The 27955-nt window shown below is 39.5% G+C and overlaps 1 protein-coding gene across 1 annotated transcript; it reads right to left on the minus strand.

The window, feature by feature from the left end:
• Positions 1-7316: 7316 nt before the first annotated feature.
• Positions 7317-27867, minus strand: FAM221A (family with sequence similarity 221 member A). The gene is made up of 7 exons (XM_036247207.1): positions 27803-27867; positions 24744-24917; positions 21563-21753; positions 17806-18012; positions 14396-14503; positions 11304-11386; positions 7317-7415 (listed from the first exon to the last, which is right to left on the minus strand). The coding sequence occupies exons 1-7, from the start codon at positions 27865-27867 to the stop codon at positions 7347-7349; spliced, it is 897 nt and encodes a 298-aa protein (XP_036103100.1). The 3' UTR covers positions 7317-7346.
• Positions 27868-27955: the final 88 nt, after the last annotated feature.

Here is a 27955-nt window from a genome sequence, read left to right on the forward strand (position 1 = left end):
TCTCTCTCTCCTCTCTCCCTCCCACTCTATCTGAACAAAAAATGGTAAAATGTCCTCAGGTGAGGATAAAAAAAAAAAAGTTATCTAAGAACATTACTATACCCAAATTTAAAATGCTCTCTGAACTAGGAAGAGAAAAAAGTTACCTGTGTCATGGATGGAAAAAAAGATTAAAAAAATTTTAATCTTATTCTTCCAGCTTTAGTTAAATTAGAACAGCTTAAAAAAAATTTTTTTTTTCACTTTGCTGGGTGTGGCTCAGTGGTTGAGCGCTGACCATGCACCAAGAGGTCACCGGTTGGATTCCCAGTCAGGGCACATGCCCAGGTTGTGGGCCAAATCCCCAGTGAGGGACATGCAGGAGGCGGCCAATCGATGTTCTCTCTCAACCATGTTTCCATCTGTCTCTCCCTCTCCCTTCCTCTCCCTCTAAAACTCAATAAACAAAAAATAAAAATAAAAAAATTTTTCACATACACTAAGCAGTATCAAAACATGTTCAAAACAAGGATTCTTCCTCTAATATTGGTTCAATTGAGCAAAAACATTGCAAACCCAAGTTGGAATTCTTTAAGACCTTGGTTTCAATTTAGTAAAAATGAAAATGTTTACTTTGGAAATCCCCCAGACACCTAAGAAGCTATTTCTAGAATAGTTTTAAAATCGTATTTCCAATGGAGTCCAAACGACGTTTCCGCGACGACTGCGAAGGAACTCTCGCTGCACCCACTTTCCGCAAACCTGGATACCAATGGCACTTCCAACCCTCCACGGTGAGCCCAGGTCGCCCTGGACAACTATTTCGAGATATTTTGAAATTCAAATGACACAGAAGAGAGAACTCCACCGTCTTCACCGAGGGCCCGAGTTATCTGCAAGCCGGTTTCGGCTCTTGGCCCGGTACTCCGAACTGGGTGCCTGGCGCCCTGGGAAGTAGGCCGGCGGCTCGAAGGCGGAGGAAGGCCAGGAAGTGGGCCTCGCCACCCTCAGCGACCTAACCGGTAACCAGGGGTGAAACCAGGGTCCTGGAAGTGACCACCATCGAACCTACCAAAAGGACTACTACTGACCTCACCCTTTCCGCCACAGAATCCCTAGGAAAGTGTCCCCAGCCCCACATGCTGGGCCCTCAGCCCTCTTCCCGCCACCACTGCTCACCCTCGGCCGGCCGTCGCGCAGGCGCAGAGACTTACCGCGCGAGCTTCGGCCGCTGGGACTCCTCGGGGCCCCTGCGCACAACGCCCTGCGCCATCACCCGGCTGGGGCGGCTGCCTCGCTCACGTAGCCGAGGTGGGGGTGGCGCACGCTGGGCGGGGCCACGCACGCGCAGGGTGGGGCGGGGCGGTGGTTACCTCTTACCTGCCGGTAAAGGCAGGTTCCTTTGAGGAGGCTTCAAATAATGTAAGGTAGTGGCGTGAATTTCGTGCTCTTTCCTAATTTGTTCACAGTGATTCAATTTTTTAAAAATCTCTATTGTTGAGAGTATTACAGATGTTCCCCCCTCTTTTTTCTCCCATTGCCCCCCTCCTCCCAGTCCTACCCTGCCCCAGGCCTTCACCACCCTATTGTCTGTGTTCAAGGGTATTGCATAAATGCATATAAGTTCTTTGGTTGATCTCTTCCGCCCCACCCCCTCTTCTCTTTGAGATTTGTCAGTCTGTTCCCCACTTCCATGTCTCTGGGTGTATTTTGTTCATCAGCTTTGTTCATTAGATTCCACATATAAGTTAGATCATGTGATACTTGTCTTTCTCTGAATGGCTTATTTCACTTAGGGTAATACTCTCCAGGTCTTCTCAAAGGGTAATAAATCTTTCTTTTATACAGCTGCATTGTATTCCATTGTGTAGATGTACCACAGCTGTTTTACCCACTCATCTACTGATGGGTGTGCTGGCCTGCTCATATCACCTCGCCCTGATTAAATAATACAAAAGGCCGACTGTGGAGCTTTCAGAGGCAAACTGAGGAAGTACCAGCTGGCCTGGCACTCCTCTAAGCGAATTTGTCCTCTAAGCGAATTTGTTATTTTTTAGAACTTAGAAAATAGAGTGAATAGCAGGACAACCCTGACTGTAGATGTGTGCTTACGCAGTTCCCTCCTGCCTCAGCTCCTTCCCACCTCCGTTCCCTCCCACTTATTGCCAACTGCCTCCACTTCTGTAGTTGCTTACTTGCTTGCTCTCCCCCAAGGCCAACAAGAAATGCCAGTTGCAGAAATTTGTAACAAGCCCCCTATAAAATAAAAATGTAGCTGAAAGTTGGGGCTGATCTCTGAGAACTCGGGACTTGCTCTCTATTTGGCTTTAATTTGGCTCTGGTGGTCTCAGTTCTCTGGTACCACAATGGGCACTTGGGCTGTTTCCAAGTCTTAGCTATTGTGAATAGCACTACTATGAATGTAGAGGTGCATATATTCTACCTGACTGGTGTTTCAAGCTTCTTAGGATATATTCCTAGGAGTGGGATCACTGGGTCAAACGATAGTTGACTGTTTAATTTTTCTGAGGAAATTACATACTACTTTCCGTAGTGATTGTATCAGTCTGCAACCCCACCAGCAGTGTTCCCTTTTCTCCACATCCTCACCAGCACTTGTTTGTTGATTTATAAATAGTTGCCATTCTGGCAGGTGTGAGGTAATAACCTCATTGTCATTTTAATTTACATCTTTCTGATGATTAGTGACTGAGCGCTTGTTCATATATCTCTTGGCCATTTCTGTGTCCTGTTTGGAGAAGTGTCTATCCAGGTCCTCTGCCCAATTTTTTTTTAATGTTTTTATTGATTCTTTAGATAGAGAGGAAGGGAGAGGGAGAGACAGACACATTGAACATCAGTTGGCTGCCTGCCTCCTGCACACCCCAGACATGTGCCCTGACCAGGAATTGAATAGGTAACCTCTTGGTGCATGGGACAATGTTCCACCCACTTAGGCCATTTGAATGTCCTATTTGGAGAAATGTCTATTTTGGTCCTCTGCCCATTTTTTAATTGGATTGTTTGTCTTCCTTTTGTTTAGTTGTATGAGTACTTCATATATTTTGGAAATTAACTCCTTATCAGATGTATCATTGGCAGATACCTTCTCCCAAATAGTGGGTTCCATCTTCATTTTGATGCTGGTTTCTTTTGCTGTGCACACACTTTTTAGTTTGTAGTCCCATTTATTTTTTTTCTTTTGTTTCTCTTGTCCTAGGTGATGTATCAGTGAAAATTCTGCTACATGAAATTTTGCTGCCTATGTTTTCTTCTAGGATTTTTATGGTTTAATGACTTACATTTAAGCCTTTTATCCATTTTGAGTTTATTCTTGTGTATGGTGTAAGTTGATGATTCAAATTTTAAAACAACAAAATTAGAAGAATCCCAACATCTTTTTTAAAAGACGGAAAGAAGAAAATTATGTTGGTAAAGAAAACGTGGTTTTCGAATTAGTAGCTTTACAAGCATTTCTCCACCCAGCCTCTATTTCTGATTGCATTGCAGCTTTTTCCACCACTTTAACAGAGGGTAGGGGGGGATTAATACTGCTTTTAACTCCTTGATTGAGATATAATTAACAATAAAGTGCAGGTATTAAAAGTGCACAATTAGAGCCAACATATTATACACTGTTTAAATCATACTCATAATCAAGAAAACAATCATTTCTTTTACCCAGAAAAAGTTTCCTTATGCCCCTTTATGGCTCTCCCACCTACCCCAAGTGACAGATTCTGCTTTTTGTCACCATACCTTACATACATTAGTTTGCATTTTCTACAATTTGATATTAATTGAAGTAATACAGTGTGTACGTTTTGTCTGGTTTCTTTCATTCAGCACAATAATTTTGAGATTCATCTATTTTGTCATATGTATGAATAGTTTGTTGCTATTCGTTGTTAAGTAATATTCCATTGCATGATTATAATACAGTTTATCTACTTTCTGGTAGACATTTGGATTGTTCCCAGTTTGAGATTGCTTTAAATAAAGTTGCTATGGATAATCAGGTGCCAGTATTTGTATGGGCATATGCTTTCATTTCTGTTGGTTAATATATAGAAGTAGAATGGTAGGGTCATATAGTTGTGTGTGTTTAACTTCTTAAGAAACTACTAAACTGTTCTACAAAGCAGTTTATTTTATATTCCCACCAACAGTGTCCAAGAGTTCTAATTGCTCTAAATCCTCACCATCATTTTATATGGTCAGTGTTTTTAAGTTTATGTATTTTATGTATAGTGGTATCTTTTTGTGGTTTTAATTGAATTTCTCTATTGGCTAAAAATATTGAATATTTTTTTGTTTATTTTCTATCTGTATAGCTCCTTAGGTGAAATGTCTGTTCATACTTCTTCCATTATTTGTTTTCTTGAGTTTTGAAGTTCTTTATATACTGTGGCTACAACTCTATCAGATTTGCAAATATTTTCTCCCAGTTTGTGACTTGTCTTTTCATTCTCAAAAAAGGGTATTTCAAAGAGCCTTTGATGAAGTCCAATTTATCAGTTTTGTCTTTTATGGATCGTGTTTTTATCTTGTATCTAGGAAGTCTCTGGCTAACCAAGAACACAAAAGATTTCTCCTATATTTTCTTCTAGAACTTTTACGTGTTTAGATTTTACATTTAGAATTAAAATCCTTTCTGAGTTGACTTTTATATAAAATGCAAAGCATTGTTTTTTACATATGAATATCCATGTCACTCTCTCCCATCAAGCCTTATATTCCACCCGTTGATCCAACACCATGTAGATTTACCCCAGACATAGTTACCCCAGACAATACATTTTAACTGGAACCAGCAATTCATTCAGAATGTGACCTATCCTTCTACAGGAAGGACTGAATTCCCCCCCTTAGGGTATGCTGAGACCAGATCCTAATGATCAGTTTGAAGTCAATGAGAGGTGGCAGGGGTGGGTATTGAGGAAGACAAGTGTCACCTTACAATGCAGATGCCTTAGGTAGAGTCTTTGCAGGATCTCCAGGCAAGCACAGGCTGCTCTCCTCTAGCAAAATGGAGGAGGCTGCTTCTGCCAATTCAGAAAGTTCAAAATCAGGCTCACCAACACAAATGTCCCCATCCATGATTCAGGGTTCTAGTCTTATGCTGTTGGCATGCTGAGTGTTGGAGATGATCGAGGCTGTGCATTGTTTGCTTTGCAGCCTTGCCACTTTAATACCAGATTTGGGCCAGTTGTCAGTGCAGATTGCGTGCATCTGCAGGAGATGAGACTTTCCTTAAAAGGTGCTGTGGAGGCATTCTGACATTGACAGCATGCCTTAAGTAGCTAACATGAACCTATGTCATTTTCCTTGTTCGGGTTTCTAAAGCAGCTAGCAATAGCTAATCAACACCTCTATTTTTAAAATTTCCGTTAGTCCCATTCCACTGTAATGCTACAGCTACTGTATAACCTAACTTGTGACCTTCCACCTGCACTTCACCCAAATCCACTACAGTAACTGTGATGCTACATGCCAGGAGTTATCACTACCCCACTTACCAACAGTATGGTGTCTTTATTGTTATCTGTCCAGTGAATGATCCAGTCATAGAATCCCATCCTCAAGTTTTGCTTTCGAAATGTGTTACTGGTACCCATCTTAGCCTGGGTGCACCACCCCCACCATCCCCACCCCTCGCCAACCAAAAGTAAAGCCTAAAACACATGTTTATGTATGGGTAATTTATTTGGGAGATGATCTCAGAGAACTTGTTTGTACACACAGACCCAAGGAAAAGTCCCAAGCCTGAAAGGAGGGCAGGGAAAGACCAAAGAAAGAGGCAAGCCACTTGAGTTTGGAAATTAACAGAGTTTATTCAGGGAAACTTATATACCGGGCACTCTTGGGCAGCTGCAAAATAAAGTGGATATTCTCCCTGCTGCTTGGCAGGCGCCAAAGAATTATATAGAAAAGGGCAGGATGGTTGGGGGCACTGGTATGTGATCAGTCCCAGGTGTGGGGAAAATGCCTTATATGTTTGCCCAGGTCAGGACAGCAACCTGTTCCAGGAACCAGCACGACATGGGACAAGGGAGAGGTACTGGTTTATGTTAGAAGGGAAGTATCGATTATGACCAGACAGTCTCTGAGAGGGTTTACGGGAAGCAATCTCTGTTCTTGCCCGTGTCCACCTTGTGGGTCTGCAGTGGTCACATCATGGAACAGTCTCTCCTCCACAGAACCAAAGGGAAGGAAGCAGGGAGTGGAAAGGGGAAAAAGAGAAAGCTAAAATAAGGATATATCATACAGTTGGCCACAATTTTTGGATAACTGAGGAAGCTTATGAAAGGCATCTCAAAATTGTCTTCCCAGCAGACAGAAGGGGAAGTATTCATCTATTGGCTTCCACCTCCCGTTAATCAAGGGTAGTCCCAAGGTCATTAACTCTTCCACATCTTTTATGCATGTATGATGCAGAGGGGTTCCAGTGGGCATCCCAAGCCACAATGTCAGGGATATCTAGAGTCACGACATGGCCCCCAGACAAAGTGCCATCAGATATCTTCCACATGAAGCTGACAGAAGCCTGCTCCGAGGAGTTTCACAGCAGTACTGGGGTATGAGGTAGCGCCAGGAAAATCTGAATTGCTGCACAAGAGTTGTCAATACCACTACATGCAAGGCATAGTTAACAAAACAACTTAAAAATCAGTAGATACCACTAGAAAATGATTATATAATTTTGAAATCATTTTTTATTTAAAAATATAAATCAACATTAAAAGTTTAAAAAATAAAAAAGTAAAGATTTTAATTTACTTTTTTGAATGAAACAGTGGCCCTTATATATTTGTTCAAAAATCTCAATAACATCTTTCATTTATTTGTTTATTTTTAATGTTTTTATTGATTGGAGAGTGAGAGGAAGGGAAAGGGAGACAGAGAAATGTCGATTTGAGAGAGAAACATCAATCAGCTGCCTCCCATAGGCATCCTGACTGGGGATCGAACCCACATCCTGGGAATTGAAGCGGTGACCTTTCAGTGCACAGGACAACACTCAACCAACTGAGCCACACTGACCAGGGTCATCTTTAATTTTTTAAATACATAGCTTGAAAAAGTTAAATTATGAAAGATTAAATATTTTTAATGTACTTTTGACTAATATGAAAATAATTTCATTTGTTAGGAGAATTAAAAAAGTATAGACAAAACAGTAAATCATGAAATTTTATACAAGTAATATAAGGTATTTCACTTATTTAAATTAAGAAAACATCCAAAAGGACATTTTATATACTAAAAGAAGTAAATAATTTGAGACAAAATAAAATGTATTATTATATTTAAATAAACACAAAAAAGATATATTTGTATGATAATTTTAATTTCCCCAATAATCTTCATGAAGTTTTTTTATTTGATGGCAATGGTGCTTTTCCTTTATGGTTAGCAGCCTTTTCCATTTTTATCTGTAAATTTAAAATATTTGTTGATATAATAATTTGTAAAACATTCTAAAGAAAGAAAGGTTGCACATACCTCACTTGGATTCATGCTTGCTTTGCCACAGCTACTTTACACAGTCATGTAACGGTTATTAAGCTGCTAAATACTAACGCCAAAATCTGAGAGTGAAAGGAATCTAATTGCATTTTTAAATTATGGTTTGAATTCAACTTTACAGAAGCATTTTAATAAAAATAACATATATAATCAGCATTTCTTTGGAGAAAATGAATAAAAATAATTTAAATTGCCATTACATATTATTTTTTAAAGGTGAAATATCTAACCTTCCATCAACCTAAACACATTCACTTACAGGGTTAAAGAATACACCTAATCCAGCTGGATTATCTCTGGAATGTGGACTGCTTAAAGGATAGTGTCCTATAATACTGGTTTCTACATTTGCACAGTTACTTTCCTGAATGTTGTTGTTCACCACTGTAACTGCAGTAAAGAAGCTTGCACAACCATAGCAGTAGCCCTCTGATCTTTTAGAAACTTATAACCCTTTCCCTGGGGGGGGGGAGACCCAGAGAACATAAACCCCACCTGCCTCTTACTCACTACCACTCACACTCACACACACCAATTTCCAGAGGCAGCACCACTGCCTTACCTCTGCAAGAGAAGGGCAGAGAAAATGTGGGGCATGGCAGCTGGAGGCAGGGCCTCCCACCTTCTAAGGTGACAGGAATAATATCAGGAAACCAGAAGGAACCTGGTAAAACTAGTCTACTCAATCTCATCAAATTATAAATAATAACTTCCTAATAATAAAATTGAATGAATTGCCCTGGCCTGTTTGGCGCAGTGGTAGAGTGTCAGCCTGAGGACCAATGAGTCGCAGGTTCAGTTCTGGCCAAGGGCACCTATCTTGGTTGCAATTTGTCCCCAGCCCTGACCCGGGTCGTGCGGGAAGCAACAAGTCGAAATGTCCCTCTCACATTGATGTTTCTCTCTCTCCCCCTTGCTTTCCCTCTCTCTTCCCCTCCCACTCTATCTGAAGATAAATAGAAAAAAATATCCTCAGATTAAAAAAAAAATTGAATGAATCTCATCTCTATATCTTCCCCATTTTTCCTTCTCTCTCCTCTTTGGGCTGGCTGGGAACCTCGTTCAGAAATCATATGCTCTTTAACGCTGTATCAGTCAACAGGTCATCTGAAGGACTCCCAAAGAACACCCTATTCTAAGGCAAAGATTATAGGCTTTGGAGTCAGAGAGAAGAGTATTTGAACCCTACTTCTAGCATTCGTTAACTATTTGAGGCAAGCTATTTAACCAGTAGTTTTCTCAGTTGTGGAAAAAGGTCATAGTAATAGGTACATCTCAGGGTTGTTCTAAAGGTATAAATAAGATCATATATATAAAGAAAAACATACTTAATAAGCACTCAACAAATGCTAGTCTCCTTTCCGCTCTCATTTAGGACCAAGTATTAGATTTATAGCAATATCAAAAAAGAGCAAACATACTAAACAAAAGTCAAGGAAGCATTTGTTCATTTGAAATACAGGCACACCTTGTTTTATTGTGCTTCTCTTTATTACACTTCACAGATGCTGCATTTTTCATAAAATGAAGGCAGGACCTCCACCAGCAAAAAGATTACTGCTCACTTTATTGCAATACTCACTTTACCGTGGTGGTCTGGAACACCAAACCCATAATATCTCCCTCCCAAGTATGTCTGTACAAGCATAACACTACTTTGTAAAGGCTCTAATTCCATCAGATTCAGTTTCCTGATCATCCCTTTTCCCTCAATGGTGCGTATCTTGGTTTTTTAGAGTAATAGAAGAATACTAACAATGTGTATGGTACATGTCAGCTCAGAAATTGTTTCGGTTTGAAATTCTTAGTTTTTAAACTCTATTAATCACACAGGCTGGAGAGTCTTTAAGCTGTATCTCATAAATCCATAAATCACATAAGGCAGAGAATTATCAACTACATCTCACAAATCCATAAATTCTAGTTCTAGTTATAATAAGCAGTCTGGGTGGTTATAATAAGCAGTCTGGGTGGGCCAGGTATATCTTCCAAAACATTCACAGATAAGAACTCCCCTTCATTATCTTCCCATGAGCAAATTCTATTGGCATGTTTTCAAGGCAATTAAGACTACCTGGGCTTCTGGAGGAAGGAAGGAAGAACTTCTAGAACCCTGTCCCTAATAAGCCTGAGGAAAAACTAAAATTCAGCCATTAACACGTGTGTTCCAAGAACAGAAACAGCTTTGATTAAAAATTTATCTTTAATGATGTTGCAAAAATAGCCTTTTCTTTTCTCAATCTGACTATTTCATCTTCCTCCCTGAGATCCTACTACTACCTCTTTCCCTTAGACCAGAGCTTTATAAAAGACCTTTCTGCACTGTCCAACAGGTAGTCATGAGCCACATGTGGTTACTGAGCTCTTGACTGAAGAAGTAAATTTTAATTTACTTAATTTAGACTTATAGAGTCATGGCTACAGCACAGATATAGAGCATTTCCATCACTGCAGAAAGTTCTATTTTCTAGCTTTGCCTTAAATTATATGAGAACTCTCCCCTCTACTTTAAAATTCTTCCTCGGAAAAACCAAGCTAATCTCTGTCCCCTACTCACTTCCTCTTCTCTTAGAAGGTAATTTATTTAATGGTCTCCTTTTTCCACACCTTCAGTTACTCAACAAGCTCTTGTCTAAGTGTCATAGAGGATATGACAAAAAGTGACAACAGTGTCTGTTCTTTCATGACATTTATTACCTAGCTGAAGAGATTTAAAAAAATGTCCTCAAAGCAACTATAAAATAATCCTAAAGAAAGCACTTTTGGGAATGTGCCGTATGACTGGATAACAACCCCCCCTACCTCATTAAGCCAACATCCTTTCATCCAGCCATAAACAAAAACAAGACTCTCAAATATGAACACTGCATGAAACACACCAAATGTGTAAGTAGATGACATGTATGAAAGGGATATCAATTGTGTATTTATTTTTTCCATAAATACTTCTTAAAAAAGGTATTATATACAAGTGCTTAGTTCTAGTGAAAACAGAAAGAATAAAAGACTACACTTAGCTCTAAGGAGTTTTTCAGTGTGGTGGAGAACTGATAAACATTATCATCACTGAAATCTGGGAACACTTCAATACTGTAGTTGTTAAGCCCTAAAAATGTTAAAATACATTTATGGTTAGTGCTCTAGTTCTCAAAGGCTACTGAGTAATTTTAACTTCAATATGAATATACCGCCCTGGCCAGTTTGGCTCAGCGGTTAGAGCGTCGGCCTGCGGTCCGGAGAGACCCGGGTTCGGTTCCCGCTAAGGGCACGTACCTCGGTTGCAGTTTGTCCCTGGCCCTGGTTGGTCGTGCGGGTGGCAGCCACTCGATGTGTTCCTTCACGTCGATGTTTCTCTCTCTCTCTCCCTTCCTCTCTCTCCCTCCCTTCCTCTCTCTCCCTCCCACTCTATCTGTACAAAAAATGGAAAAATATCCTCGGGTGAGGATAAAAAAAAAAAAAAATGAATATACCTAGAAGTTGCTAAGAAAAACTACCACATATTATTAATTCAAGATACATAATTTATAAATCTGATGGTTGATGATTATTACTGAAAATTGTATTTGTATATTTAGTCAATCTTAACCTCCATAAATTAACCTTTATTACCATATTATTCATTAGTCCTGTTTCCCTCTGAATTATTCTAAATAAGCCCCAAGGCCTAATACCACCTATAAATAAAGACTTCATAAATTATTTTTAATGACAATCCACAATCAGTATATAATTATTTCATAGTATCTTCATTACAAGTAAATGCTTAATGTAAGCAGATTTCTCCACAGACTTACCCTTTCCTGGTATTGTCTTTCAAAGAAAGCCATATCATCCTCTTCAGGTCTCCTTAAGGAAGAAACTTGATGACTTGTACCTACTAATAAGAAAAAAAATTATTCTAAGTTATATATTTCCATAATTTTAAATTTTCCTGAAATTAAAAAGATTTAAAAAAAAGAAAAGTAAACTTGCCTCCTACCTAGTGGTATTTTTTTTTTATTTTTCAAACCAGAAATGGCTTAAATGGAGAACTGATCCTACTACCTAATTCTTTTTTAGAAAGCGGAACACCATAAGACAAAAGTAATTTTCATTGGAAACTTTCTGCAAATATTCAACTGGTTCATATTAAATAAGACAATATCGCTATTTTATATAAGAGCACACTTAGCATTGTTCAATTACATTTTACATTTTCTAGCTAATCTAGAAATTTATGTACCACTGTAACAGATAATACACAGAAGTATTATGGTTTGAATGTTTGTCCCTCCAAAAAAAATTTCATATGTTAAAACCCTAATGCCTAATGTGATGGTCTCTGGAATTGGGGCCTTTGGGAGGTACATAAGTCATGAGGATGGAGCCCTCATGAATAGGATTAGTGTTTTGGGGGGGGGTGTTCATCCTCACCCAAGGATTTTTTTTTCCATTGATTTTTAGAGAGAGCGGAAGAGAGAGAGGGAAGGGGGCAGAGACAGAAACATCGATGTGAGAGAGATACACCGATTGGTTGCCTCCTGCACCTGCCCCAACTGGGGCCAGGGATCAAACCTGGGACCCTTTGGTCCATGGCCGATGCTCTAACCTCTGAGCACATGGGCTAGGACAGAATTAGTATTCTTATAAAAGAGACCCCACAGAGATCCCTCAACCCTCTCACCATGTGAGGATGCAATGAGGTGGCACCTGCTATAATCAGAAAGAGGCCCTTTACCAGAACAACCATGCTGGCACCTTGATCTTAAATTTGTCTGCCTCTGGAACTCTAAGAAATAAATTTCTGTTGCTTATAATCCACTCAGCCTATGGTATTTTGTTATAGCCACCTGAAAGGACTATAGTGATGATTACAGTAGGCAACCATAGTGATGATTCTATCAGCTTTGAAATTTTTCAAACTAAAATAATTTTAACCATTTTCCATGGTATTCACTTCTTTTAAAAGATTTTTATTGATTTCTAAAGAGAGAAGAATGGAGAGGGAGAGAGAGAGAGAGAAACATTGATGTGAAAGAGAAACACTGATCAGTTGCTTCCTACATACCTCCTACTGGGAATTGAGCCCACAGTGCAGTCATGTGCCTTGACCAGGAATCGAACCAGAAACTTTTGGTGCACAAGATGACGCCCAACCATCTGAGCCACACTGGCCAGGGCAGTATTCATTTTTTAAACTAATCAAGCACTAGTTTATGTGCTGAAAGAAATTTTAAATTACCTCAGAAGGAAAATCTGGTTTTCTTTATAGGTACATCACAAGCCCAGTCATCGAAAAGTTCACCTTCATTTCAGGTGAATGTCTTGGTTGGGTCCCTTAATATCCAAAATAGAGTATCAACCTGAACACCTGTTCTTGTTTTTAAAACACATGAATTTACCCTCAACCAGCAACACAAAAATCATATAACTCTTGAGAGTCACCAGAGTATAAGCACACTCTGTCAACTATCAAACAAAATCCCTGTTGAGAAAAATAAGAAAAATTGCTTCAAACATTTGCTATCTATCCATTCATCTGAAAACTCTGGATTGTTCTCTGGATCATATTGGACTGTCTAAGCAAAGCCTCTTGCAGAATCATCTATATTGAGTTACATTTTAATGATAAAATGCATTTATATGGTAAAATAGTATGTAATCACTTTTACCAAAGGTGACTATTAGAAATGAACTGCATTTGCTGAAAAAACATTTCTAAGGACCTTAGGCCACTGCATCATTGAGGGTCACTATATAGACGTCTTTAAAACCCAGCACTGGTGTAACTTTCATTAGCATGGAGGAACTCATGTATTCTCCTTTCTCATAATAAAAAGTGTTAAACTGATTACACCTTTCTTTATGCATTTTCTGCCACTACACTCAGCCAAAACCGAAGCTTAATGAGCAATTACAACCTTGAATGTGGACACAACTGTGTCTTTTTTCTTGGTTTTGATCTTTTATCTCTATTTTATCATTCTCCATTGTGTGTTATTTTTGTAAGCGGCAGACTTAAAACCCATTGTGGAGAAAGGGCACATGAAAAGGTTGTATGAAAATATAATTTTTAAAAAAAAATTCTCATTTTTAAATATTTTTAAATGTTAAATACCTAATAAATCATACAAATTCTTTCTTCAATGTTTTTATTCTTGCTTTCAATTAAGGAAATGGAATACTAGCGCTTAAAATGAATTCTATTCATTTTTAATTTATAATTAATAAATGATAAAACTTTGCTAACCTATCATTATTACTGGATTATATCCTGGTTGAGAGAACCTAGGATCAAGGCAATTAGTCCATTCGAGGGCTCTCATATTCAGACATCAAAGCAAACGTACCAGAATAAGGTTTTTTTGTTTGTTTTGGGGTTTGTTTTTTTTTCAATTTTTATTAATTTATTTTGTTTCAGATGTTACTCCTTTTTTCCCCCTAAACACCCTTCTCCCCATGCCACCCCCTAGCATTGCTGTCTATGTCCACTAGTTATGCATACATGCATATAAGTTCTTTGGTTCATCTCATCCACCCCCCTGCCCTCCTTCTTTGAGGTTTGTCAGTCTGAACCATATTCCTTTCTATGTCTCTGGGTCTATTTCATTCATCAGCCTACCTTGTTCATTATATTCCACAAATAAGTGAAATCATGTGGTATTTGTCTTTCTCAGAATAAGGTTTTAAAACTTCAAATTATTGTATTATCAGAATGCTTGTAATTCTCAGATTTAGTAATTTTTCCCAATAAAAATAAACTTTCTTGCTTTTTCTCACTGCCTGGCCAATGTAAAATAAAATGATAATAAAATTGTGGATGCTGGAAAAAAAGAGAACTATCAATGAATCAATCTATATTCTTATTTTCTACATCCAAACATATTTCTTAATTTAATTTCATTACCATCTGTTCGTCTTTCTGGAAAAGAACTAGATGATGTTTGAAATGCTTTTAGAAATGGGTGGTCCATGGCCGTATCTGAAGAATCTAAAAATTCCGCTGAAGGTGCACCTGATAACAAAATACATGAAGAATGAAAAATAAATCTCTATTTGTTAGGATACAAAGAAGTTATTTCAAATGTAAAATAGATTAGAACCTCATCAGAATCATTAGAAAAATCCTTTCTATAAAAAAGAAATTTTTATTTACATTTTTACCAGCCATATAAAGTAAGGGCAAATGAGTAAAGTATTTTTGTATTTATCAGAGACCTTTTTCACAGAAAACAAAAATATGCACAAATGTAATTGTATGTCAGCAAAGAGTACCCAACGACAACATAGTTATAAAACACTATCAAAAGCGACATTTGCAATAAAGAACCTCTAGTTTAAGAGGGCAGAATAAGTATATTTTTACTCTATTCCTCACTCAGAAAACAGCTAAAAACAGATTATGAAAAATAAACCTTCAATGAAATGAGAAAGCATCAAAACCCCAAACCACAAACTACAAAGACCAACTGCTAAATAATTGACTTTTGAACCAAAAGGAAGGAAGTGCAGAGAAAATTTATATATAGTGCTTTATCTTCTTCAGAAACCACCACCTCCCCCACACCCCTATCTCCATCCTGCGGGTAGAGGGAAAGAAAATAAACTTTCAGTCCTATTTGGTTTTTAAAATTAGTCCTTTCCTATAACGGAAGCAGTGTGGGACAGTTGCTCAGTCTCTCAGATTCCTGCCCCTCCTCCTGCAGCTCCTTGCTCAAGTGACCTGTGGGAATACAGGAGGGGCGCTCAGGTCCAGCCGGGTTCTTGTGCTGTCCTCTGGTTGCTGTGTGCACTACAGATCTCAAATGGTGAGGCTGGCCTATGTGGTACTTTAGTCTCTCAGCTAGTAGGGCCTGCTCCCACTAAAAGTACAGACCCCTTGATGCCTCCCCCTCCCCCTATTGAAACCCCTGGAGCTCAGCTCTGCTCTGAGGTCACCCTTGCCCCTTGCTGTGACAAATACCATGGCAGGCCCACAGCCTCACAGCTCAGTTATGAACTGAGAATTCTGGGCTCCTTCTGCAACATAAAGGAACTAAATTCCAGCCAGGGGCCATCTATGTCCAGGACTCAGCATGGCTAACCAAGCAGATGTCCCTCTATCCCAGGCTCCTCTATATCTGAAGTCAAGACAAAAATATTTAATGTTTCCTCTCCTTACTCTCACCTTTATTCACCCCACCTTCCCTCAAGGGTCAAAAAGGACAGGTTTTCTTGCCCTTTGAAAAGGGATTTATTTATGGAATTTAACAAGCTACTTCTAAAATTAGAAGAGAAGTACAGATATATCAAGACAATCTTGGAAAACAAAATACAAACAGGAGGAATTTACCACACCAAATATCAAAACATAACATGAAGAATAACAATTAGCCCTGGCCAGTGTGGCTTGGTTGGTTGGAGCATCATCTCTTATACTGAAAGGTTGTGGGTTCAAATTCCAGACAGGCCACATACCTAGGTTGCAGGTCAACAAACGTACAGAAGGCAACTAATCAATGTTCTCTCTCATAGATGATGTCCCCTTTCTCTCTCTCCCTCACTCTCAAGTCAATAAGCACATCCTCAGGTAAGGATTAAAAAAAAGAATAACAATTAAAAACAGGTAACATTGTAATAATATTAGCACAGGACAGAAAAACTGGTTTGAGAGTATGATAGAATACGGTAAAGTTTCAAATTATTTGGGAAAGATAACTTTCCATCAATTAGGACAAAAACAAACTGCACCTCGCATTTTCACAAAAAGTAAATTCCAGATGCATGAAAAACCTAAACATAAAAACAAAATAATTAAGTATTAAAGTAAAATGAAGAACATGTTTATAAAATTGGAGCAGAAATTTAATAACTGAAACACACACACTAAAAGACAAATGACAGATTGGAAAAAATATCCACAAAATAAATAATAACAAAGCATTAGTACACAGAATATGTAAGGACACTTTTTATAGTCAATGAGAAAAGATAAAAACAAAAATGAGCAAAGTGTAGGAACAGACAACTCACAGAAAGTAAAATGGCCAATGAATATGAGAAGACTCTCATCTCACTAATAACCAGGGATATCAAACTAAAACAACATTTTCACACATAAGACTGGCAAAAATTAAGTTTAATGATGTCAGTGATCAGCAATGTAAGGAAATAGGCAAGCTAAAACATTACTAAAGTAAACAAAGCATTTTTGAAGAGCAGTTTGACAGAATGTATTCAAATTTCACATGTGCACATACTTCAACCCAAAAATTCTACTTCTCTATGTGATATACAAGGAAGCAAGTTCAAGGACATTTTTGGCAGGATTGTTTATAAAGGCAAAAAAAGGAAAGCAATCCAAATGTCAGGAACAAGGAAATGGTTTAGAGAAACTGATAATCTATATAGTGTGGAATACTAGGCAGCAGTTAAAAAGAATTAAGTAGACTTGTGTGTCCTGACATAATAGAATTTTAAAAATAATACCAATAATAAAGTTAAATTTTTTCTAAGTTAAGAAAAGTAAAATATAAAAATGTATGCTAAAAAAAGTTTGTATCAGTTGATAACAGGAAATTACCCTCTGGGAAAGAATCTGGGGTAAAGATGAGTGTTCAAAGGGGACTTGTATTTCATTTGTATTGTTTGAATCTTTTATAGTAAGAAAATATTCATTCATATTTATGAAAAAAATTTAAAGTAGTATATGCTTGTAAAAAAAAAAAATCCATACACGAAAGTATTTAAAGTAAATAGAAACCTTATTCTTCTCCCCAATCCCACTCAAAAGAATCCAGTTACCTTCAATGGTATGATATATATCCAATTGAACTTTTCCCTATATTGCTTAAAACTTTTATGTATGCAAGCAGATATATGTGTGTACATACATGTGTACATACACATACATGCTTATGACCATGCATTATTATAGATGTGATTACATGCATATACAAGCATGTGCATATTCACACATGGACGTAAGCCTATTTTTCCAAAATGAGATGGTTATAATGGTAAAAATTTCAAACAATAAAATAATAGGTAAACTATCATATCAAATAAATAAAACATTATTTATTATTCAGCTATTACAAACAATGTGGTTATGAGTTGGGATTTGAGTACAAATACTGGGGAAGGAAATGATCTCTTGCGATTTCTAAATGTTCTATAATGACCACATATTGTATAGTGGCAATTAAACCTTTTTTAAAAAATCAAAATCAAGAGAATGTTTTCTGGAAAGAAAAAAAAACATGAAGAATATAAAGTGCTAAACAAACATAAGTCTTCAAAAATATGACAAGCTCACATTTCTGTATCAACACTTACCAATTCCACTGTCATCTAACCGCATGTAGCCTTCTGCCAGTGAGCTGAAGCCAGTTAATCCTCCCATTGCTGCATAAGGAACATCCCGTCCCACTGGTTTTCCTTGAGCCAGTCTTTCTTCCTTAGTTTCCACTACTGTGTCGTGGGCAAACGCAGGCTGACCACAAGCACAAGTGAAGCAACTGTGGAATCCTGAACATTTGGAACCTGAATCAAGGTGTAAAGGGAATTAAATGCTTTTAAATATAGGTACTGAGCTGTTTGCCCTAAAAACACTCAGCTTGGCCAAAATCAACTGAATCTGGATCTTTCATGTGCCATCCTCTAACCCCTGTAACTGCTGCCACCAAACCTTGAACTCCCACCCAGCCACTGCTCTTACTTCTAAAAGATTCTAAGGCAGTAAAGGATAGTAGCAGGGGAGGGGGGGAATAGAAAAGCCAATGAGGTCTAAAAGAAATAGGGCTGAACACTAGAGAGTCAGGAAATGCAGGCCCTCTCCTCAGATACTGAGTTAAAAGCAGACATGGTGGGGACAACCAGTGGGCAGGACCAGGTGAAGAGATAACATGGAAACCTCTCCATGGATCAATTCCCCATAAAGGCCATACTGGAAAATCAACCCATAGACAAAGAAAGGATGTAATAGAATATTGTTTAACAATAAAAAGGAGCCCTGCTGGTGTGGCTCAGTGGATTCAGTGTCATTCCATGGACTGAGAGGTCCTGGTTCCATTCCCGGTCAGGATATATGCCCAGGTTGCAGGTTCGATCCCCAGTAGGGGGAGTGCAGGAGGCAGCCAATCCACGTTTCTCTCTCTCCCTTCTTTTCTCTCTAAAAAAAAGCAATGAAAACATATTTAAAAAAAAAACAATAAAAAGAAAAGAAGGTCCTGGCCGGGTGGTTCAGTTGATTGGAATGCCGTCCCGTACACCAAAAGGCTGCAGGTTCAATTCCTGGTCAACTCACATACCTGGGTTGCAGATTAAATCCCCAGTCAGGGTATGTACAGGAGGCAACCAATTGACATTTCTTTCTCTGTCTCTCAAAATCAATAAAAACATATCCTCAGGTGAGGATTTAAATTCAAAGTACTGATACATGCTACAACATGGATGAATCATAAAAACATTATGCTAAAGAAGACAATCACAACCAGCCACATATTCTATGAGTCCATTTACATGAAATGTCTAGAATAGGCAAATCCATAGAGACAGAAATAGATTATTGGTTGCACAGGGCTGGGAGGGGGACAGACAGAATAAGAAATGACTAATGGATATGAAGTTTCTATTTTTGGTGACAAACATGTTCTAACATTTATTGTGGTGATGGTTATACAACTGTGTGAATATATTAAAAATCACTAAATTGTACCCTTGAAATGGGTATGTGAATTATATCTTCATAATTTTTTAAATGTTTTTATTGATTTTTTCTTTTTAGGGAGAGAGAGAGAAACATCAATGAGAGAGAAATATCAATCGGATGCCTCCTGCATGCTCCCTACTGGGGATTGAGCCTGAAACCCAGTCATGTGCCTTGACCAGGAATCCAACGAGCAACCTCTTGGTTCATGGAACAATGCTCAACCAACTGAGCCACACTGGCCAGAGTGTGAATTATATCTTAATAAAACTATTATATACATATATGTATGTGTGTATAAAAATATACACACACACATATATTTATCCTCACACAAGGACTTTTTTTTTTTTTGCATATATCTTCAGATAGAGCAGAGGAGAGAGAGAAACATCGAGTGGTAGTCACCCACACGACCCCAACCAGGGCAGAGGACAAACTGCAACTGAGGTAGTGCCCTTAGCAGGAACTGAACCTGGGACTCTCTGGTCGGCGGGCCAACACTCCAACCGCTGAGCCAAATTGGCCAGGGCTTATATATATTTAAAAAGCCATATTTAGCCCTGGCCAGTTTGGCTCAGCAGTTAGAGCATCGGCCTGCGGTCCAGAGAGACCCGGGTTCGGTTCCCGCTAAGGGCACATATCTCGGTTGTAGTTTGTCCCTGGCCCTGGTTGGGTCGTGCAGGAGGCAGCCACTCGATGTGTCCCTTTCAGGTCAATGTTTCTCTCTCCCTCCCACTCTATCTGAACAAAAAATGAAAAAATGTCCTCGGGTGAGGATAAAAAATAAATAAATAAATAAATAAATAAATAAATAAATAAATAAATAAAAAGCCATATTTAAATGGAAGCCAGAATACACCATTAATGAAATCTTTACACACTCACACTTCTGACAAATATTTATTTATGGGAACTAGGACACATAGTAAGTTTTATTCAACTACTTCCATTATTAGCTAATGAAAGACATTTATTCCTACCACTGTCATTACAAATGCTTTATATTTCATCATTTCGATTAAACCTATTAACAAAAACAACTGGAATAATTGTCTCCTGAAGAAAAACACTGGACTAACAATAGTCTACCTATTTCAAAGGTTTCTTGTTTTGTTTTGTTTTTATCCTTACCCAAGGACATTTTTCCATTTTTTTGTTCAGATACAGTAGGAAGGAGAGAGAGGAAGAGAAAGAGAGTGAGAGAGAAACATCGACATGAAAGGGACACATTGAGTGGCTGCCACCCACACAACCCAACCAGGGCCGGGGACAAACTGCAACCGAGGTATGTGCCCTTAGCGGGAACCAAACCCAAGTCTCTCTGGACCACAGGCCGACGCTCTAACTGCTGAGCCAAACCAGCCAGGGCATTTTTTTTTTATTATTATGAATTTTCGAAGGGTTTTTAAAAGGATGATCCAGTGAAAGGGCATATGACATGGGGGCTGGGATTTAAGTAGAGTTTTTGAGGTAAGGGTGCTATTGCATATAAAGTATGAAAATTATCATGTTACATTTTGCTCTTCCCATTAGCCTATGTTTTAAGCCAGCTATTTTCAACCAGTGTGCCACAATAATTTTTAAAACATGCCATACCTGACTATTTATTTGGTCAGGGGCATTGATTTCTTTTTCCTTAAATTATCAAGTTAAAAAACGACAACAGCCAACACAACAATAGCTGTCCAGTGAGAATGAATCAAAATATACTTATGCTTTTTGTCAGATCAGAAATAATTTTAGTAAATTGTTTTGTTGTGCCATGAGATGAAAAAGGTTGAAAAATCTGTTTTAAGCAATAACATAATAACCTACCAGCAAATTATAAAATTTATTTCAACTTATAAAATCCTTTTTAAAACCTGTAAAAGAATTTCATAAAACTCCCACTATTCTAAAATTCGAATCAAATCACATCTAATGATTATTTAAAATCTACTTGACTGATTTGAATTACATGAGATTAGGGTTTATGACTGCAAAAACATAACTCAGAATTTTACCACAAAAAAAAAATGTTAGAGCCCTGGCCGGGTGGCTCAGTTGGTCAGTGTCATCCCATACACCAAAGGGTTGCGGATTTGATCTCCAGTCAGGGCATGTGTGGAAGGCAACCTTCCTTCCTTCCTTCCTTCCTTCCTTCCTTCCTTCCTCCCTCCCTCCCTCCCTCCCCCCCTCCCTTCCTCCCTCCCTTCCTCTTTCTCTCTCTCCCCCTTCATCTCTCTAAAATCAATTAAAAGTAAAACTTTAGCTATCCACCAAATTTTTCTTAGTTGTTTCATATTGACTCTATCTAACTGAATAAAACTGGCACAAAGACATTAAATATTCAATAAAGAAATAAATGCATTCTGTTGGTGTATATATAACAATGTAACTCACAGGTATTGCACATAAAGCCAGGCGAGGCACTGTGCTGATCGGCAAAGTGCTTACACCTGCATCGAATGGGCTGCGCACCATTCATAGGGACATAATGGTAAGCCCCGCACTGGCAGCCAGTCACTCGGCAAGCCAGACTGATGGGGCGCTGCTCTGGAATCGTTTCAAAGTCAGTTTTATGTTGTTTATACCTGAAAAAATAAAGTAAAAGGGAAGAAATAAAAACACAATGCAGGTAATGTCAGAAATCACTATTTTTATTGTTAAATGCAAAATGATTCTTTTTCATTTTATTGTTGTTTCATTGTTCTTGTCAGTAAGGCAGAAATAAACTCCCCTACCTGCAGTATTTGCGGCAGCTATGTTACTTTTGTCAGAAGTTCATTTTGTAAATAAGAAAATAAATCCAGCCCAGCCAGTGTGGCTCAGTGGTTGAGCATCTGCCCATGCACCAAGATGTTGCTGGTTCGATTCCAGGTCAGGGCACATGCCCAGGTTGTGGGCCTGATCCCCAGTGGGGGACATGCAAAAGGCAGCCAATTAGATGCTCTTTCTCATTGATGTTTCTGTCTCTCTCTTCCTCTCCCTTCCTCTCTCTCTAAAATAAATAAAGAAAAAAAATTTATTTAAAGAAATCGATGGATAGAGAGAGTGTGTGCATAAATATAGTACTAGCAATAGTACTTACAATAGCAAAATATATATGTATACCCATACATACATACAGACATACAGACACACACACACATACACACACACACAACACATTAATAAGGGCATGGTTAAGTAAATTACAAGACAATACTTTTCACACTTTTTACCAGTGAAACCTTTTCTTCAAATAAAATATTTTACAGACCATAATATATAAAATAGATAAAAGCAGAATTGATTAAAGCAAGGGAAAGACCCAGAATTGGAGTCTGCCCTTTCCCTAACCTACCCTTCCACCTGGTACACCCTTGAGTTACTCTCACACCTCTGGGGAACACACAATGAACTAGCCCAAATATCCTGCAGGTATTACAAATCTTGCTTGTGCCGTGGCCGGTTTGGCTCAGCAGTTAGAGCATTGGCCTGTGGTCCAGAGAGACCCAGGTTCGGTTCCCGCTAAGGGCACTTACCTCGGTTGCAGTTGTCCTTGGCCCTGGTTGGGTGGTGCGGGTGGCAGCCACTCGACGTGTCCCTTTCACGTCGATGTTTCTCTCTCTCTCTCTCTTCCTCTCTCTCCCTCCCACTCTGAACAAAAAGTGGAAAAGTGTCCTCGGATGAGGATAATAAAATAAAATAAAAATCTTGCTTGTGATTATCACATAATGTGAAAACATTTCTGTGATAGTTCTATCATGAAAAATTGGTTCAATATTTATATGCACACATAATTAACTAAATGAACTATGCAAATAACATGAATATAGTAAAATATATTTATAGCAGCTGGTTTTGGGTGTTAAGTCTTCTTTCTATTTTTCTATATATTCCTCATTTTCCTTAGTAACCACATTTCACTTTTATAATGGGGGTGGGGGGGTTGGAACTGTGAAGACAGAGATCTCACTGAGTAACCAATACTAAAGAACTTTTCCATCAAAGTTTAGTTGGGTCCATTTTGAAGGTTAATTACATGCTGTATAAGTATACATAGATAAGAGATGGGCACTGAATTTGTACAAGAATAAAAATTAAGCCCTGGCAGTGTGTCTCAGTGGTTAGAATATCAACCTGCTCACCCAAGGGTCTAGGGTTCAATTCCTGGCCCCAGTCATGGCACGTATGGGAGGTGACCAATCAATGTGTCTCTCTCACATTGATATTTTTTTCTGTCTCTCTCTCTCTCTCTCTCCCTCCCTCCCTTCCACTCAAAAAAAAAAAAAAAAAAAAAAAAAAATCAATGGAAAGAAGCCCTGGCCAGTTTGGCTCAGTGGTGGAGCGTCAGCTCACCGACCAATGAGTCTAGGGTTCAATTCCCGTCAAGGGCACGTGTCTCTGTTGTGGTTCCTCCCTGGCCCTGGTCGGGGGTAGTATGGGAGGCAACCAGTCAGTGTGTCCCTCTCATGTGGATGTTTCTCTCTCCCTTTCTTTCCCTCTCTCTCCCCCTCTCTCTCTATCTGAAGATAAATGGAAAAATATCCTCCTGTGAGGACTTAGGGGGAAAAAAAAAAAAAAAAGCAATGGAAAGAAAATTCTCCTGTAAGGATTAACAACAAAAAATAAATAAAAATAAAAAATGCATGAATGTATCAATTCTGAAAGATATCAATGTAACTCACATTCTCCTTTCCCCCACAGTGTTTTTAGTTGGAATTGCAAAATAAATTTCAAGTCAATCTATATACAACATTACTCACTGTAGCAACTGCCTAACAACCTTTGGTAAACTGCAAGTCTGTAAATAGCAACTACACAAAGAGTATCTCCTGAAAGAGCCCCAGGAACTATCAGAACAGGGCGATCTTCCTTCCATGGTTGCTTTCAAACTGAAAGTTACCTAAAAACACATCATGGGCTCAGTGATTTTTCCATGATGCAGCTTTGTCCTTTTGAGCTTTACAACTGTGACCTGTGACAGTAGTAGAATTTAAAGTAGAACACGACAAACAGCCAAATGCAAACCTCAGGCACAGGCAACACGCATCAAGGATTGGGGCCTCACTGCATTTCCTTTGTTCCCTGTGCTTTTCTTGGAAACGGGCCAGGTGTAATAAAAAGCTGTGTGCTTAGTATTGTTGTTTATTTAAAGAAAGGTATCACAAAACATGTTTCTTAAAGTATAAAGTGCGATCAGAAAATCTGAGGAGAAATGATTCTTTTTGTAGATTGAGAACCTGGTCAGTGTGGATCAACTCAAGCAGTTCTGCAGTCTGACAACCCATCCTTGACCACCCTGTCCAGTGGTGGGAGAGGTAGACTGTGCTCCCCAGCCTAACTGAGAGACCAGAGCATCAGTATCATTTTTACCAATGGCAGGAGAAGAGATACTTAAGGTAATGGACTGTACTGAGTTCTAACAGGATATAACAGAATTTTTAAATTATAGCAAAAAGAAGTTTAGATAATTTCTAGTGCATAATACAAAGGCCTATTTTAAATGTTTCTCAGTTATCACAAGTAATGTTATTTATAGAAGGAAATATGGTCTGCTACAGTTTCATATTTTCTAATCACCAGAAAAATATCTTACCTGTGTCCACAAAAACACAGTGTCTCTGGGCCCACAAGTTTACAATCTATTCCAGTCGGTGATCGCCAGCTCACGAACAATCTGTTCTGGAGGCGCATAGGTAAAACTCTTCTTTTGTATTCTTCATATTCTTCAGGAGTAAAAAGTTTCCCTCCATCATCCTCACCCACAATTCTACAACAACATAAAAATACTTCTCTTAAGCCTTGATTCTTTATCTTCCAGGTTAAAAATACTATACTCTAAAATTAAACTGTACTGCCCTGGCCAGTTTGGCTCAGCAGTTAGAGCACGGGCCTGTGGACTGGAGAGTCCCGGGTTCAGTTTCCACTAGGAGCACGTACCCCAGTTGCAGTTTGTCCCTGGCCCTGGTTGAGGTCGTGTGGGTGGCAACCCACTCCGTGTGTCTCTCTCACATCGATGTTTCTCTCTCCCCCTGCCCCCCACTCTATCTGATGATAAATGCAAAAATGTCCTTGGGTGAGGATTAAAAAAATTAAATTAAACTAACTAAACTATACTTGTATAGTTAAAGGAAAGACTTCTATGGCTCTGATTTTTTACTTTAGGTTTATGTTAATAGCAAAATTATACACAATGATAATGAAGCTTTTGCTTTCCATGTAAAAGAGGATTTTAAATAAAAAAGTCAATGAATTCATAACATCTGACTTTACTGATCGAGGCTGACCACTGGAGAACTGCCACACAGTCATCTCAGTTTCTCTTTTGATTCTAAAGTAAACATCCTTATTCTTCTCATTAAAAGCTGTAGCCTAGCCCTGGCCGGTTTGGCTCAGCGGTTAGAGTGTCAGCCTGCGGTCTGGAGAGACCCAGGTTCGGTTCCCGCTAAGGGCGTGTACCTCAGTTGCAGTTTGTCCCCGGCCCCGGTTGGGTCATGTGGGTGGCAGCCACTCGATGTGTCCCTTTCACGTCGATGTTTCTCTCTCTGTCTCTTCCTCTCTCACCCTCCCACTCTATCTGAACAAAAAAAACAAAAAAATGTCCTCAGGTGAGGATTAAAAAAATAAAAATAAAAAAAATAAATAAAAGCTGTAGCCTAAACTACTAAAAATCCTAACATTTTCCTCCTTTAAAAATAGTGCCCCCATCCCCCAAAATAAATGGTACGAAAAAACAACAGTGCAGAATACAACATGACTAATGTCCACACCTGACCCTAGACCTTGGCCAGAAGTTTAACATGGGACCCACCAAACACCTTGGACCTGCATAAGTTCAAATCCACATCTGTTGCTGAGTAATCAGGTACATCATTGTTAAATTCCAGAAGTAAAACCTCAAAATTGTATGGGAAAAATTAAGCCAACGATATGTCTCAATTTCATAAGAAATTGAGAGTTGGCTTCCCTGGAGGAGAGAGAACCACAATTTAAAGTTATTTGTTCAAAATTAAGAAACTTCTCCTTGAATATATGTCCCTTTTAAAAGTCATGAAAAGTATTGTTTGCAGAATGCTCCATAATTTTTTGTGCACTCCATACCTTTTTCTATACTTTTAAGCCTTTACCTAGGTAGATAAATAAAGAAACTCAGAAGCTATGGAAACATCACAGCTTCTTCCTCAAATAATTTAGATACACAATAATAAAAAAGACAAAGGGGTATTTTATTCTGAAATCATTTTGGAGCCATTTCACTTTATTATAGCTACTGAGAATTATACCAACAGGTACTGAAAAGAACTTAATTTAAGATCAATTCAGATCTTTAAAAAAAGAGATCATTTATATCTAAGTTCTAACCCAGTGCAGCTCACACTTTATTGTATTTACACAATCCTCAAGGGATCTAGTCCAAATGCAGATTCAGATTAATGGTCTAGAGTATGCCTGAGAGTCTGCATTGCTAACAAGCTCCCAGCGGATGCCTACACGGCTGGTCCATGATTGCTACACTTTGAATAGCAGGCTGTAACTTTTAAAGGGAATTGTTCCAGGTTATTTATGTTTGCAAAAATAATTTTCCACCCGGCCCTAACATTTTCTGGACCAGGCAAGAGACTGCAATTGGAAACTCACGAATCCGCACATGTAAACATCTGAATACCTAAATTATCAGTCAACACCAGGGCCCAGAAACTTGGTCCCTGTAAAAAACCCTGGAAACTTGGAGGCTAACGGAGCCGGTTCTGCCCTGGGTGAGGGCTGGGTGGAAGCTGTTCTGGGCACAGTACTTCTGGTGTTACCTGGGCCCAATGGAACCGAGAACGAGGCCTGACCCATCAAGCTCCTCGCCCTCACTTTTCTGGCTCAGAATTAGCAGGCATTTCTAGGCGTTACCCAAAACTATACCACGAGACAGGCAGAGGGAGTGCAGTCAGGCAGGAAACCCTTTGCCCGAACACCCCTGGGTGATTTAGGGCGGCCTAAGCAGAGCGCCCCCTCTCGCTCAGGTTTCCCAGGCGGAGCTGCGATCACGTTGCTTGGCGTTTGTAGACACACATTCCCCCCACCCTCCAACTCCGCCTCGTCCCGCCTGTTCCTCGCCGGTACTTCCCCCTCACCCAGTTTCCCAGCTGTCAAAAACCTTTCTCGGGAGATACACGTCGTCCAGGAGCCCCAGCCCTGTCGGGGCCAAAGGGGCGGCTGCGTTTGCAGTCTCGGTAGAGGACTCTCCAGAACCACCGGAACTCCATCAGGCCGTCTTTCTCCCAACACCAGCACCTTGGACTCGGGAGCACGTCCGGAAGTGCCCGGCTCACCCTCCAGCTGTACTAACACGCGAACTACCCTCCGCTTTTACAGGCCCGAGTGCTCCGTGCGCAATTCGTTCGTCAAAGGCCGTTTGGGGAAAACCCCGGACCTCTGCATACATCTGGAGTTAATAATCCTTGGGAAGGTCGGGGCGGGAACCTCGTAGCCTCGGAAGAAAACTATTAGTACAGAACTGAGTGTCACTACACTATTTACAGAAAGACGAAATTCGAAATCAGTGGAAGCTTCTCCCCCAGCATCCCGAAAGGGACTCCAGAGCCCGGCGGGCGAGCGCAACGGGACGCGCCCGCCCTGGGCGCCCGGCCGGAGGGGCCGCCTCACCTGCGGTACTCCAGGTAGTCGTCGACGGCCGCTGCGCCTCCGGGGGGAGCCGTCAGCCGCTCCATGGCCCTCGGGAGCGAGAGCCCGCGAGCGCGAGCTGGCATCAGTGGACCAGAACGGCCCGCCCCGCCCGCCTTCCGATTGGCCGAGCGA

This window comes from Molossus molossus, unplaced genomic scaffold, assembly GCF_014108415.1.
Source record: "Molossus molossus isolate mMolMol1 unplaced genomic scaffold, mMolMol1.p scaffold_m16_p_7, whole genome shotgun sequence".
NCBI classification, from domain to species: domain Eukaryota; kingdom Metazoa; phylum Chordata; class Mammalia; order Chiroptera; family Molossidae; genus Molossus; species Molossus molossus.

Bases quoted from the DNA above. Each gene is read 5' to 3' on its own strand.
- FAM221A (XM_036247207.1), bottom strand. From the start codon at position 27,867: ATGGAGCGGCTGACGGCTCCCCCCGGAGGCGCAGCGGCCGTCGACGAC. The intron at 21,754-24,743 runs GTAAGATATTTT...TTATTTTTTCAG, and splicing joins CTGTGTTTTTGTGGACACAG to GTATAAACAACATAAAACTG. The intron at 7,416-11,303 runs GTAAGTCTGTGG...TTAAATTTACAG, and splicing joins AAAGACAATACCAGGAAAGG to ATAAAAATGGAAAAGGCTGC.